Raw genomic sequence first — 20000 nt, 5'->3', positions numbered from 1 at the left:
CTGCATCTACACACACACACACACACTACTGCATCTACACACACAAACACACACTACTGCATCTACACACACACACTACTGCATCTACACACAAACACACACTACTGCATCTACAGACACACACTACTGCATCTACACACACACACACACACACATACACAGACACACACACACACTACTGCATCTACACACACACACGCACACACACACTACTTCATCTACACACACAAACACACACTACTGCATCTACACACGCACAAACTACTGCATCTACACACACACACACACACTACTGCATCTACACACACAAACTACTGCATCTACACACGCACACACACACACACTACTGCATCTACACACACACACACACACACACACACACAGACACACACACTACTGCATCTACACACGCACACGCACACACACACTACTTCATCTACACACACAAACACACACAAATGCATCTACACACACACACACACACACTACTGCATCTACACACACACACACTACTGCATCTACACAGACACGCTTCTGCATCTACACACACACACACACACACACACACACACACACACTCACACACACACTACTGCATCTACACACACACACTACTGCATCTACACAGACACACTTCTGCATCTACACACACACACACAAACACACACACACACACACACACACACACTCACACACACACTACTGCATCTACACAGACACACACTACTGCATCTACACACACACACTACTGCATCTACACACACACACTACTGCATCTACACAGACACACACTACTGCATCTACACACACACACTACTGCATCTACACACACACACTACTGCATCTACACACACACACACACACACACAGACACACACACACTACTTCATCTACACACACAAACACACACTACTGCATCTACACACACACACACACACTACTGCATCTACACACACACACACACACACACACACACACTACTGCATCTACACACACACACACACACTACTGCATCTACACACACACACGCACACACACACTACTGCATCTACACACACACACACACACTACTGCATCTACACACACACACGCACACACACAGTACTTCATCTACACACACACACTACTGCATCTACACACACACACACACACACACACACACACTACTGCATCTACACAAACACACTACTGCATCTACACAAACACACACTATTGCATCTGCACACACACACACACACACACTACTGCATCTACACACACACACATATACACACACACACTCACACAAAGACACATGCACACATACACATATATACATACACACACATACACATATTCACACACACACATATATACATACACACACATACACATATATATATATGCACACACATATACACATATACAGACACACACACACACACATATACACACAAAGACACACACATACATATACAAACAGACACACACACACATACACACATTCACACACAGACACACACATACACATATATATACACACACAAAGACACACACATACACATATTCACACACAGACACATACACATATATATATACACACACATATACACTTATACAGACACACACACACACACACACACACACATATCTACACACAGACACACACACATACACACATTGACACAGAGACAAACACACATACACATGTATATACACACACATATACACATATACAGCCACACACACACACACACACACATACACACACACACTACTGCATCTAAACACACACACACACTACTGCCTCTACACACACACACTACTGCATCTAAAAACACACACACACTACTGCCTCTACACACACACACTACTGCATCTAAAAACACACACACACTACTGCCTCTACACACACACACACTACTGCGTCTACACACACATACACTACTGCCTCTACACACACACACACTACTGCCTCTACACACACATACACTACTGCCTCTACACACACACACACTACTGCCTCTACACACACACACACTACTGCCTCTACACACACACACACTACTGCGTCTACACACACATACACTACTGCATCTACACACACACACACACACTACTGCATCTACACACACACACACACACACACACACACCACTGCATCTAAACACACACACACACTACTGCATCTAAATACACGAACACACTACTGCACCTATACACACAAAAACACACTACTGCATCTACACACACACACTACTGCATCTACACACACAAACACACACTACTGAATCTACACACACATACTACTGCATCTACACACACACACACACACACACACACACTACTGCATCTAAACACACACACTACTGCATCTACACACACACACACTACTACATCTACACATACACACACACACACACACTACTGCATCTACACACACACACACTACTGCATCTACACACACACACACACACACTACTGCATCTACACACACACACACACACACTACTGCATCTACACACACAAACACACACTACTGCATCTACACACACACACTACTGCATCTACACACACAAACACACACTACTGCATCTACACACACACACTGCTGCATCTACACACAAACACACACTACTGCATCTACACACACACTACTGCATCTACACACAAACACACACTACTGCATCTACACACACACTACTTCATCTACACACACAAACACACACTACTGCATCTACACACAAACACACACTACTGCATCTACACACACACACTACTGCATCTACACACACAAACACACACTACTGCATCTACACACACACACTACTGCATCTACACACACACACACACACACACAGACACACACACACTACTGCATCTACACACACACACACGCACACACACACTACTTCATCTACACACACAAACACACACTACTGCATCTACACACACACACTACTGCATCTACACACACACACTACTGCATCTACACACACACACACACACACACACAGACACACACACACTACTTCATCTACACACACAAACACACACTACTGCATCTACACGCACACAAACACACTACTGCATCTACACACACACACACACACACACACACACACACACTACTGCATCTACACACACACACACACACACTACTGCATCTACACACACACACGCACACACACACTACTGCATCTACACACACACACACACACTACTGCATCTACACACACACACGCACACACACACTACTTCATCTACACACACAAACACACACTACTGCATCTACACACGCACAAACTACTGCATCTACACACACACACACACACTACTGCATCTACACACACACAAACTACTGCATCTACACACACACACACACACTACTGCATCTACACACACACAAACTACTGCTTCTACACACACACACACACACACTACTGCATCTACACACACACACTACTGCATCTACACACACAAACACACACTACTGCATCTACACGCACACACACACACACTACTGCATCTACACACACAAACACACACTACTGCATCTACACAGACACACTTCTGCATCTACACACACACACACACTACTGCCTCTACACACACACACACACTACTGCATCTACACACACACACACACTACTGCATCTACACACACACACACTACTGCATCTACACACACATACACTACTACATCTACACATACATACACTATTGCATCTACACACACACACACTACTGCATCTACACATACATACACTATTGCATCTACACACACACACACTACTGCATCTACACACACAAACACACACTACTGCATCTACACACACACACACACACACACTACTGCATCTACACACACACACACACACTACTGCATCTACACACACAAACACACACTACTGCATCTACACACACACACTACTGCATCTACACACAAACACACACTACTGCATCTACAGACACACACTACTGCATCTACACACACACACACACACACATACACAGACACACACACACACTACTGCATCTACACACGCACAAACTACTGCATCTACACACACACACACACACTACTGCATCTACACACACAAACTACTGCATCTACACACGCACACACACACACACTACTGCATCTACACACACACACACACACACACACACACACACAGACACACACACTACTGCATCTACACACGCACACGCACACACACACTACTTCATCTACACACACAAACACACACAAATGCATCTACACACACACACACACACTACTGCATCTACACACACACACACTACTGCATCTACACAGACACGCTTCTGCATCTACACACACACACACACACACACACACACACACACACTCACACACACACTACTGCATCTACACACACACACTACTGCATCTACACAGACACACTTCTGCATCTACACACACACACACACACACACACACACACACACACACACACACACACACACACACACACTACTGCATCTACACAGACACACACTACTGCATCTACACACACACACTACTGCATCTACACACACACACTACTGCATCTACACAGACACACACTACTGCATCTACACACACACACTACTGCATCTACACACACACACTACTGCATCTACACACACACACACACACACACAGACACACACACACTACTTCATCTACACACACAAACACACACTACTGCATCTACACACACACACACACACTACTGCATCTACACACACACACACACACACACACACACACTACTGCATCTACACACACACACACACACTACTGCATCTACACACACACACGCACACACACACTACTGCATCTACACACACAAACACACACTACTGCATCTACACACGCACAAACTACTGCATCTACACACACACACACACACTACTGCATCTACACACACACAAACTACTGCATCTACACACACACACACACACTACTGCATCTACACACACACAAACTACTGCATCTACACACACACACACAAACTACTGCATCTACACACACACACACACACACACTACTGCATCTACACACACAAATACACACTACTGCATCTACACGCACACACACACACACACTACTGCATCTACACACACAAACACACACTACTGCATCTACACAGACACACTTCTGCATCTACACACACACACACACTACTGCCTCTACACACACACACACACTACTGCATCTACACACACACACACACTACTGCATCTACACACACACACACTACTGCATCTACACACACATACACTACTACATCTACACATACATACACTATTGCATCTACACACACACACACTACTGCATCTACACATACATACACTACTACATCTACACATACATACACTATTGCATCTACACACACACACACTACTGCATCTACACACACAAACACACACTACTGCATCTACACACACACACACACACACACTACTGCATCTAAACACACACACTACTGCATCTACACACACACACACACACTACTGCATCTACACACACAAACACACACTACTGCATCTACACACACACACACTACTGCATCTACACACAAACACACACTACTGCATCTACAGACACACACTACTGCATCTACACACACACACACACACACATACACAGACACACACACACACTACTGCATCTACATACACACACGCACACACACACTACTTCATCTACACACACAAACACACACTACTGCATCTACACAAACGCACAAACTACTGCATCTACACACACACACACACACACTACTGCATCTACACACACAAACTACTGCATCTACACACGCACACACACACACTACTGCATCTACACACACACACACACACACACACACACAGACACACACACTACTGCATCTACACACGCACACGCACACACACACTACTTCATCTACACACACAAACACACACTAATGCATCTACACGTGCACAAACTACTGCATCTACACACACACACACACACACACACACACTACTGCATCTAAACACACACACTACTGCATCTACACACACACACACTACTACATCTACACATACACACACACACACACACTACTGCATCTACACACACACACACTACTGCATCTACACACACACACACACACACTACTGCATCTACACACACACACACACACACTACTGCATCTACACACACAAACACACACTACTGCATCTACACACACACACTACTGCATCTACACACACAAACACACACTACTGCATCTACACACACACACTGCTGCATCTACACACAAACACACACTACTGCATCTACACACACACTACTGCATCTACACACAAACACACACTACTGCATCTACACACACACTACTTCATCTACACACACAAACACACACTACTGCATCTACACACAAACACACACTACTGCATCTACACACACACACTACTGCATCTACACACACAAACACACACTACTGCATCTACACACACACACTACTGCATCTACACACACACACACACACACACAGACACACACACACTACTGCATCTACACACACACACACGCACACACACACTACTTCATCTACACACACAAACACACACTACTGCATCTACACACACACACTACTGCATCTACACACACACACTACTGCATCTACACACACACACACACACACACACAGACACACACACACTACTTCATCTACACACACAAACACACACTACTGCATCTACACGCACACAAACACACTACTGCATCTACACACACACACACACACACACACACACACACACTACTGCATCTACACACACACACACACACACTACTGCATCTACACACACACACGCACACACACACTACTGCATCTACACACACACACACACACTACTGCATCTACACACACACACGCACACACACACTACTTCATCTACACACACAAACACACACTACTGCATCTACACACGCACAAACTACTGCATCTACACACACACACACACACTACTGCATCTACACACACACAAACTACTGCATCTACACACACACACACACACTACTGCATCTACACACACACAAACTACTGCTTCTACACACACACACACACACACTACTGCATCTACACACACACACTACTGCATCTACACACACAAACACACACTACTGCATCTACACGCACACACACACACACTACTGCATCTACACACACAAACACACACTACTGCATCTACACAGACACACTTCTGCATCTACACACACACACACACTACTGCCTCTACACACACACACACACTACTGCATCTACACACACACACACACTACTGCATCTACACACACACACACTACTGCATCTACACACACATACACTACTACATCTACACATACATACACTATTGCATCTACACACACACACACTACTGCATCTACACATACATACACTATTGCATCTACACACACACACACTACTGCATCTACACACACAAACACACACTACTGCATCTACACACACACACACACACACACTACTGCATCTACACACACACACACACACTACTGCATCTACACACACAAACACACACTACTGCATCTACACACACACACTACTGCATCTACACACAAACACACACTACTGCATCTACAGACACACACTACTGCATCTACACACACACACACACACACATACACAGACACACACACACACTACTGCATCTACACACACACACGCACACACACACTACTTCATCTACACACACAAACACACACTACTGCATCTACACACACACACTACTGCATCTACACACGCACAAACTACTGCATCTACACACACACACACACACTACTGCATCTACACACACAAACTACTGCATCTACACACGCACACACACACACACTACTGCATCTACACACACACACACACACACACACACACACACAGACACACACACTACTGCATCTACACACGCACACGCACACACACACTACTTCATCTACACACACAAACACACACAAATGCATCTACACACACACACACACACTACTGCATCTACACACACACACACTACTGCATCTACACAGACACGCTTCTGCATCTACACACACACACACACACACACACACACACACACACTCACACACACACTACTGCATCTACACACACACACTACTGCATCTACACAGACACACTTCTGCATCTACACACACACACACACACACACACACACACACACACACACACACACACACACACACACACTACTGCATCTACACAGACACACACTACTGCATCTACACACACACACTACTGCATCTACACACACACACTACTGCATCTACACAGACACACACTACTGCATCTACACACACACACTACTGCATCTACACACACACACTACTGCATCTACACACACACACACACACACACAGACACACACACACTACTTCATCTACACACACAAACACACACTACTGCATCTACACACACACACACACACTACTGCATCTACACACACACACACACACACACACACACACTACTGCATCTACACACACACACACACACTACTGCATCTACACACACACACGCACACACACACTACTGCATCTACACACACAAACACACACTACTGCATCTACACACGCACAAACTACTGCATCTACACACACACACACACACTACTGCATCTACACACACACAAACTACTGCATCTACACACACACACACACACTACTGCATCTACACACACACAAACTACTGCATCTACACACACACACACAAACTACTGCATCTACACACACACACACACACACACTACTGCATCTACACACACAAATACACACTACTGCATCTACACGCACACACACACACACACTACTGCATCTACACACACAAACACACACTACTGCATCTACACAGACACACTTCTGCATCTACACACACACACACACTACTGCCTCTACACACACACACACACTACTGCATCTACACACACACACACACTACTGCATCTACACACACACACACTACTGCATCTACACACACATACACTACTACATCTACACATACATACACTATTGCATCTACACACACACACACTACTGCATCTACACATACATACACTACTACATCTACACATACATACACTATTGCATCTACACACACACACACTACTGCATCTACACACACAAACACACACTACTGCATCTACACACACACACACACACACACTACTGCATCTAAACACACACACTACTGCATCTACACACACACACACACACTACTGCATCTACACACACAAACACACACTACTGCATCTACACACACACACACTACTGCATCTACACACAAACACACACTACTGCATCTACAGACACACACTACTGCATCTACACACACACACACACACACATACACAGACACACACACACACTACTGCATCTACACACACACACGCACACACACACTACTTCATCTACACACACAAACACACACTACTGCATCTACACAAACGCACAAACTACTGCATCTACACACACACACACACACACTACTGCATCTACACACACAAACTACTGCATCTACACACGCACACACACACACTACTGCATCTACACACACACACACACACACACACACACAGACACACACACTACTGCATCTACACACGCACACGCACACACACACTACTTCATCTACACACACAAACACACACTAATGCATCTACACGTGCACAAACTACTGCATCTACACACACACACACACACTACTGCATCTACACACACACACACTACTGCATCTACACAGACACACACTACTACATCTACACACACACACACTACTGCATCTACACAGACACACTTCTGCATCTACACACACACACACACACACACTACTGCATCTACACAGACACACACTACTACATCTACACACACACACACTACTGCATCTACACAGACACACTTCTGCATCTACACACACACACACACACACACTACTGCATCTACACAGACACACACTACTACATCTACACACACACACACTACTGCATCTACACACACACACTACTGCATCTACACACACACACACACTACTGCCTCTACACACACACACACACTACTGCATCTACACACACATACACTACTACATCTACACATACATACACTACTGCATCTACACACACATACACTACTGCCTCTACACATACATACACTATTGCATCTACACATACATACACTACTGCATCTACACATACATACACTACTGCATCTACACATACATACACTACTGCCTCTACACACACACACACACACACTACTGCATCTACACACACATACACTACTGCCTCTACACACACACACACACACACTACTGCATCTACACATACATACACTACTGCCTCTACACACACATACACTACTGCCTCTACACACACACACACACACACTACTGCATCTACACACACACACACTACTGCCTCTATACACACACGTACACTACTACATCTACACATACATACACTACTGCATCTACACACACACACACTACTGCCTCTATACACACACGTACACTACTACATCTACACATACATACACTACTACATCTACACACACACACACTACTGCCTCTACACACACACACACACTACTGCATCTACACACACACACACTACTGCATCTACACACACACACACTACTACATCTACACATATATACACTACTGCATCTACACACACACACACACACTACTGCATCTACACACACAAACACACACTACTGCATCTACACACACACACTACTGCATCTACACACACAAACACACACTACTGCATCTACAGACACACACTACTGCATCTACACACACACACACACACACATACACAGACACACACACACACTACTGCATCTACACACACACACGCACACACACACTACTTCATCTACACACACAAACACACACTACTGCATCTACACACGCACAAACTACTGCATCTACACACACACACACACACTACTGCATCTACACACACACACTACTGCATCTACACACACAAACACACACTACTGCATCTACACGCACACACACACACTACTGCATCTACACACACACACACACACACACACACACACACACACACACTACTGCATCTACACACACACACGCACAAACACACTACTTCATCTACACACACAAACACACACTACTGCATCTACACACGCACAAACTACTGCATCTACACACACACACACACACACTACTGCATCTACACACACACACACTACTGCATCTACACACACACACACTACTGCATCTACACACACACACACTACTGCATCTACACACACACACACTACTGCATCTACACACACACACACTACTGCATCTACACAGACACACACTACTGCATCTACACACACACACACTACTGCATCTACACAGACACACACACTACTGCATCTACACAGACACACTTCTGCATCTACACACACACACACACACACACACTCACACACACACTACTGCATCTACACAGACACACACTACTGCATCTACACACACACACACACACACACACTACTGCATCTACACAGACACACACTACTGCATCTACACAGACACACTTCTGCATCTACACACACACACACACACACACACTCACACACACACTACTGCATCTACACACACACGCACACTACTGCATCTACACACACACACACTACTACATCTACACACACACACACTACTACATCTATACACACAAAAACACACTACTGCATCTACACACACACACTACTGCATCTACACACACACACACTACTACATCTACACACACATACACTATTGCATCTACACATACATACACTACTGCATCTACACACACACACTACTGCATCTACACACACACACACTACTACATCTACACACACACACACTACTACATCTACACACACATACACTATTGCATCTACACACACACACACTACTGCATCTACACACACACACACTACTACATCTACACACACATACACTATTGCATCTACACACACACACACTACTGCATCTACACACACACACACTACTACATCTACACACACACACACTACTACATCTACACATACATACACTATTGCATCTACACACACACACACTACTGCATCTACACACACACACTACTGCATCTACACACACACACACTACTGCATCTACACACACAAACACACACTACTGCATCTACACACACACACTACTGCATCTACACACACACACACACACACACACACACCACTGCATCTAAACACACACACACACTACTGCATCTACACACACACACTCACTCACACACTATTGCATCTACACACACAAACACACACACACACACACACACACACACACTCGCATTCACACACACACACACACAAACACTACTGCATCTACACACACAAATACACACACACTCACACTCACATACACACACACTCACACACACGCACCCACTAACTCACACACGCACTAACTCACACACAAACACACACGCACACACTACTGCATCTACACACACACTACTGCATCTACAGACACACACACTACTGCATCTACACAGACACACACACTCACGTAAACACTCACACACACACACACACACACACCGACAAACACACACACACACACACACACAGTCAGTAACACACACACACAGTCACACTCATACACAGAAAGACACACACACACACAGAGTCAGTAACACACACAGACACACACACTCACACACACACATACACACACACACACTCACACACACACACACACTCTCACTCACATACACACACACTCACACACACGCACCCACTAACTCACACACACTCACACACGCATAAACTCACACACATACACACACACTCACATAAACACGCAAACACACAAACACAGTCTTTAAATAGCACAGTGGTTATATGATGTCACCACACAGGATTTCTGGGTATTGAAGCCATTCTGAGCTGCTGTGTTGCATTAACTCTATATGAACCAGTCTGTCGGTTAACTCTGTATGAACCAGTCTGTTGGTTAACTCTATATGAACCAGTCTGTTGGTTAACTCTTTATGAACCAGTCTGTTGGTTAACTCTATATGAACCAGTCTGTTGGTTAACTCTATATGAACCAGTCTGTTGGTTAACTCTATATGAACCAGTCTGTTGGTTAACTCTACATGAACCAGTCTGTTGGTTAACTCTATATGAACCAGTCTGTTGGTTAACTCTATATGAACCAGTCTGTTGGTTAACTCTACATGAACCAGTCTGTTGGTTAACTCTACATGAACCAGTCTGTTGGTTAACTCTATATGAACCAGTCTGTTGGTTAACTCTATATGAACCAGTCTGTTGGTTAACTCTATATGAACCAGTCTGTTGGTTAACTCTACATGAACCAGTCTGTTGGTTAACTCTACATGAACCAGTCTGTTGGTTAACTCTATATGAACCAGTTTGTTGGTTAACTCTACATGAACCAGTCTGTTGGTTAACTCTATATGAACCAGTCAGTTGGTTAACTCTACATGAACCAGTCTGTTGGTTAACTCTATATGAACCAGTCAGTTGGTTAACTCTACATGAACCAGTCTGTTGGTTAACTCTATATGAACCAGTCTGTTGGTCAACTCTATATGAACCAGTCTGTTGGTTAACTCTACATGAACCAGTCTGTTGGTTAACTCTATATGAACCAGTCTGTTGGTTAACTCTATATGAACCAGTCTGTTGGTTAACTCTATATGAACCAGTCTGTTGGTTAACTCTATATGAACCAGTCTGTTGGTTAATTCTATATGAACCAGTCTGTTGGTTAACTCTATATGAACCAGTCTGTTGGTTAACTCTATATGAACCAGTCTGTTGCACTAAAACATAATTCTGGCTTATTTTCATAGTTTTGTTCATCATTTCTATCAGTAATAACAACATCGTACTCAACAAGTTAATATCAGAGATCTGTGAACATGGTGACATCATTAAAAAGACGTCTGATAGGTCAGAAACACAGTCAGATGATCAGACAGGAAACAAACCAACATGTTAGTTTTCCTTTAACTCTGTATGAAGCGTCTGTTGAGCTTGTGTTCATGTGTTCATCTCATCTGCTGCCCTTCAGAGAGGAAGCAGAAAGTAGAAGCAGTGAGGTCGAGAAAAAAGATTTTAAAGTTTCAGACTGACCAGGCAAAGAGAGACGTTTGTTTTTCCTTAATTTTTTGTCTTTTTATGGGGATTATTTTCACCCTAGAATAATTGAGAGTACCTCATACTGCAGTAGCTCAGTTTTCTAGTTACTGAAAATTTAACATGTTATTTTCATACACAAATTATAATTGTTTGTAGCATCGACTTCAACATCTGTGTGTTTTCAGTGAGATGAGCTCTGAGCTGCTGCAAAGCCTCACAGTGTTTGTTCAGTTCACAGCTCTGCAACAATATAAATATTAATTTTCTGATTTTCTCTGCAGGACTCCAGGCTGAAGATAAACACCAACCAACAGGTAAAAAGAGAATATATCTCATCTGGTCTGGGAACGCCTCTGATCCCCCAGGAGGAGCTGGAGGACGTTACCCGCACCTCCATCAGTGGTGCACAATGAATCCACTTTGGTTTATGAACAAATACCCTCAAAACTAATAACTAATAAAATATGCTAATGTTAGCATTGAAAGGTGAAAATCTAGATTTTGGACGTCATCACTGCTCGCTGTAGAGCTGCACACCGCTAATTTCTATAAAATCTATATCAGATCTATAAAATGCAACGCATGGCATTGTGGGATTGTTTGCAGGAAGTAGTGTACATGACATGAACATGACTTTTTTGTTCCATTGTGGATCATTTGAGGCTCTAAATGTTGGATAAATTTACACACAGAATTCAGACACTGAAACAAAATGGAGGGTAAATAGAGTGAACTTTGTAGTAAATAGTGAGTGATTTCAGACACAGTCTTAGTCTTGCTTCTATATCTGACCTCTTGTGTATTGTATCCTACAATCCTCTGTTTTCCTCCAGGTTCTCAGTGTGAAAGCACAGCCAAGGCTGACATCGTACTGTTGGTCTGTGAATCCAGGAACACCACCTCTGAAGACCATGAAAACATTAAGTCCTTTCTAACTCAAATAGTCAACAACTTCAACATCGGCCCTGACAAAGTCCAGATCGGTAATATTTTTACTACTACAACTATTCACACTACTGCTCCTGGTACTATTACTACTACTGCTTGTGTATAAAGTACTCAAAATACTAAAATCTTTACTCCACAATGTGAAAATACTCAAATACAGGTGCAGATCCCAAATTCAAAATGAGCAACAAAGCAGTAAAATGGGACATGATAACCAGAGTAGTCAAGGTTATGGCTGATGTGAGGATAAAAGGACCATACCAGTGGTTTTACATGTTTAAGCTAAATAACTGCTGTCTGCATACAGCCTCCATTACTGCCAGTTATTTCCCAAAACATGCAGACATATTTTAGCTTTTGTATTAACTTGCAGAATTCTCAAAATGTTCAAAATGAAATGTTCAGGTGATACACCTACCTTAAAATTCAGTGCTTCATCTACTGAAACACACATTTATAACTCATAGTAATTATGATTCAGCTTGTAAAACAATGTTTTATCCAGACACTGATTTCCATGGTGGAGATATACTGTACATTCCTTCTGTGTAGGTCCGTGTTGGATCAGTTAGCAGGACAGATGTTCTGACTGAACAGACTCTGTGAAGCACACCGCATTTCTGAAAAAAACATTCTAGCTAGGAGGGATGCACAACTTTGACATGTTGGTTCATCCACAGCATCACTGCCTCGCTCCAACTCCTCCAACAATGGTGTCAATGTCCATTTCCTCCAGGAAGGAGACTCTAAAGTCATGTACCAGAGTCAGACAGTAGACTCAGGGGTTATTAGCCTGTTAGCCTGTTGGTCCTACTGGACTGAACTGCTGGAATGGTCCTTTAAGTCCTCTGGTCCCTCTATGCGTATGCAGATTAGTACAGACATCAGTGTGTGTGAGACATGTGATGTGTGTGTATGAGTGTTGATGCAACGATGACAACAAGATAACAGTAATAACAGTAATAAACCAACAATTATCATTATTATCATTGTTATTCTCATTATCATTTAAAATCAAAAGCTGGGTCAGTGTGTCAGTTTCATACATTTCTGTGTTTTCTGCAGGTCTGGTTCAGTACAATGGATACTTCCCAGTGACCGAGTGGTACCTGAACACCCCCCAGACCAAACAATCCCTGCTGGAGGCCATAGCCAACCTGCCACAGGGAGGAGGAGACTATGACTACTACTACTACATAGGTAATTTAACAGCAGGCTGTCTGATCCACACCAGCTTTACGCTGTGAGGGACTGAGGCAGAGACTCTGATTAGATCCAAATATATTTACTTTCTGTATTTAGGTCTGTCAGTGGTGGAAAGAGAAGCTGTCAGTGATCCATATTTTGCACAAAATTTTAACTTAAAGTATTTATAGTATAGAATATATTGAATATATCCAGCAATTTGTGAATGAAATTCTTATTTTATATACATTTCACACTTTATCTTGTATCTTTACAGATAGTCTCATTCAATTTAATGTGTTTCTGATTTGAGTAAAAGGCAGGAGAGCAAGTGTGGGCTGCGCTGTGTTCTTCAGTTACTCACTGAGAATATCAGTAAAGCCACTGAAGAGCAGCCAAATCACTGTTCGTTTTCATTTATTCTTTCAGGAGGGTAAATGTCACCTAAGCACCTTCAGATTTTATCAGTAGTACATTTGTTTATATAGTTTGTGTTGTGCTTCCTTACATTGAGGGAACTGTGACGTTAGGTAACTGCGTATGAGTGGACGCAACCGTCACTAATGCTAACGTAGCTCCTCAGGGATTGAAGCCGTTATCTTTTAATTTTAACAATCTAACCTGTAACAACACATTCGTGAAGGTTTTAGGGACTACGACTGTTGGTAGTTATTGTTGATCTCCTTCAGTTTAATCATTGTTTTCACCTCCTTTATTTCCTCATGTGTTCCTCAGTGATCAGTGTCTGATCAGCTGTTGAAATGTGTCTGCTGGGTGTTGACAGACACTCTCAACCTTAAATACGTATTTTGCCACAATTTGGTCAAATAATCAGATAATTTCATCCATCATTTCTGCGATTAGCTCATTCTGATAAATATTATGACTAACCATTATGACACGTATTTTTTAAAATGTTGATGTCCACAATAATCATCTTTCTCATTGTGATCCTTTTATTTGTAATCTTTTGCATGTCTGTGTGCTGCTGCGTGTCTGAGTGTGTGTGTGTTGTGCAGACATCTGTGTAGGTGCATATTACTGTCTTGATAATGCGCCTTAAAATAACAGTGAAACACTGCGCCACTGACTTCAGACCAGGTTTATGTTGCTTAACCGCTCTCTGCTGCCTCGAGACAGCAATGCGCCAACAATGCGTCAGACCACACCTCATTTTAAGACCGACACGCTCATGGACGCAAGTGCATTTGCTATTTAAACAACGTGGACGCTGGACGGGAAAATGACAACTGTGTCGGTAAATTAGCAAAGACACTTGCGTTGCGCCGGGTGTAAGATAGGACCCTGGGCTTTCCCCGTCATGACACACTGACAGAATCCTGTGGAGAGTTTTCCTCAGAGGAAACCTATTATTGGCTGGGACATAAAAAGTTTCAGATATGAATACAGCAGCTCAAATATGCTGCCAAGAGCAGATGATGTCTTTTTTAAAGTGAATTCACTTTTCAGGAGGTGCACTCACTCTTGGAACCAAGATTGCTGTGCACCACTGGATTGAGCATGATGAGTCACCAAGATACCAAACCGGCACAGTCCAGGAAGTAACCTCAGTCTGTCCCAGTAAAGATAGCAGCTCACTAGCGCACCACTGCACTTTGTCCCCCTCGCCAGCAGGAAAATGTAGATTCAGAGACTTCAGGCGCTAAATCGCTGCTCTGAATTGTCTTCTCATGTTGTTCTTGTCTTGCAAGCAGCATGTCCAGAACCATGTCGCACCTAAATCTGGCATAATTGCAACGAGCCATGTCAACACTGTCAATAAGGAACAAAACACAATACAATATTTTCAATCGGACCCACAGTCACATTTTCAATAAACTGTGTTCTGTTTTGGTTGTATTTTTACTTTAGATTTACTTGGTAGAATACAACAGGTCAACACTCTCTCTGCTATCTCAATAATGATTTTAAACATATAATTATTCAACTGTAAGATCTTTCTAACCATTGACACACTTACAGAATGATGTAAAGGATATTCTGAGGTAAAAAGCACAATAAAACTTACATGTGTCACACAGTTGTGATAAGGCAGCCTTGTAAATAAGAACTGTGACCTTGAGGGGAGTGGTACGCAATAAAAGATGTTCCTAGTTACAAATATGTGAACAAATCAAAGGTTCCCATCAAATTCCATTGAGAATACATACAGGTCATTTTGACCCATGTTGTGCGTATATGAGGTAATGATACAAAAATGTTTTTTATGCAAAAATAAAATAAATCTTCAGGTGGCTGGTGACCAATAGGCCCATTTATGTAGTTGCAATTATTTATTTATTTGTGTGTGTGTGTGTGTGGCCATGTGGACATTACACTCCACCTCTAGCGCTCCCTGTAGGCTGGATGGCTTTTTAAATGATGTGCAGCAGCTTTCCAGGTGATTTCTTTATTGTGTGTTGTATGGATGTATGAGTGTTTGCTTTAATGATTTGACTTTGCTTTCGGTAACTGTCAACGTGTCCATGCACACAGTGACGTCACTGCAGCAAATATCATGGGACATTTATACAAAACTAAAAACTTAAACTTTTACCTTGTGCAGTAAATGTTTTAGACATGTCTGATGGAGGTCAGGATTTATCAGGAGGACGGCAGCTTTACTCTTTAATGATTTTTTAATATATTTTGGTGTAAAATATTTTGAAAGGGCCTTTGTTGTGAAATTCGACAGTGAAATGTTCTGGAAGTTGTTGTGCAGCTAGCTGGGGTCCTGTAGGATGTAGAGAAGTGGAATCACTGATTGGAAACAGACAGTTTCCTTTTCATAATATGCTGTATATGAGAAACTGTTAATCTATATAAGTGAAGTCAAAATTCTGTAGATTCTAATTCTAATTCTAAGTGAATTCTCCTGAGTCATAACCTCCTTGGTGAACAAGTGAAATAAATAGTGCATTTTTTCAAATCACTGTTTGAATCAAACTGTAATATTATTGGTCGAATGTAAAGTAAATGAAAGCAACGTCAAACCACAATTAGTTGACGGATCACTCGTTTCCTCCCAGCAGAAAAGCCTCATTACCGTAATAACGGAAGCGTATGCGCAGTAGGAAATTACGTGGCGGCCAGTTTGACTGTAATTTCTGGAGTGGCGGCTGACTTGACCACAGTCACAGAGTCAACTGGAAGAAAAGAGCGAGGCCGGTTGGACCAAACATTCAGCTCCATACGATAAGAACATGTGCAGGGGACTGTACTGTTGTGTGCAGCCGTTATAGTCTGATGCTCTGTTGCTTGAGCTTGTTGGATAGAAAGTGTTTTGCTATTATTGCCTTTATGATGCAGAACGTTGCAAAGTAAACTGCTCGCTTGTTTTTCAGTTTGTCTGTATTTGTTCTTTTTTCTTCTTCTAACTTTTCATGAATCAGTTTTTCTGGGGAAACATAGCCCACCCACTTTTAGTATTGGACCACCAAAATAAAATGTCTTCCCAGACCACTGGCTTTAACAACTAAAAGTCTGTAACTTCAGTGTCACACACAGTGTGGGAACTTTGATGTTCAGAAGCTGATATACCAGCCATAGATGCACCACAGGCTTTTAAATTATTCCCAACATCATTTCACAGGATCTGTCAGGACAACAATGCACAACTATGAATGCCAATAATTGCAATAATAATCTGAATTATATCAGCAACTGAATATCA

General features: G+C 42.7%; 1 protein-coding gene across 1 annotated transcript in view; it reads left to right on the top strand.

Moving 5' to 3' along the window:
• Positions 1 to 20000, top strand: part of LOC121887311 (collagen alpha-1(XII) chain-like) — a 31064-nt gene that overhangs the window by 4241 nt on the left and 6823 nt on the right. The window contains exons 2-4 of the mRNA XM_042398042.1: positions 14476 to 14508; positions 15028 to 15177; positions 16208 to 16342. Coding sequence (XP_042253976.1) covers positions 14476 to 14508; positions 15028 to 15177; positions 16208 to 16342 — 318 coding nt within the window. The remainder of the gene's footprint in view (positions 1 to 14475; positions 14509 to 15027; positions 15178 to 16207; positions 16343 to 20000) is intronic.

The sequence above is a fragment of the Thunnus maccoyii genome, chromosome 20 (assembly GCF_910596095.1).
Source record: "Thunnus maccoyii chromosome 20, fThuMac1.1, whole genome shotgun sequence".
Lineage (NCBI taxonomy): Eukaryota > Metazoa > Chordata > Actinopteri > Scombriformes > Scombridae > Thunnus > Thunnus maccoyii.
This window is presented reverse-complemented; position numbering and strand designations above follow the sequence as displayed.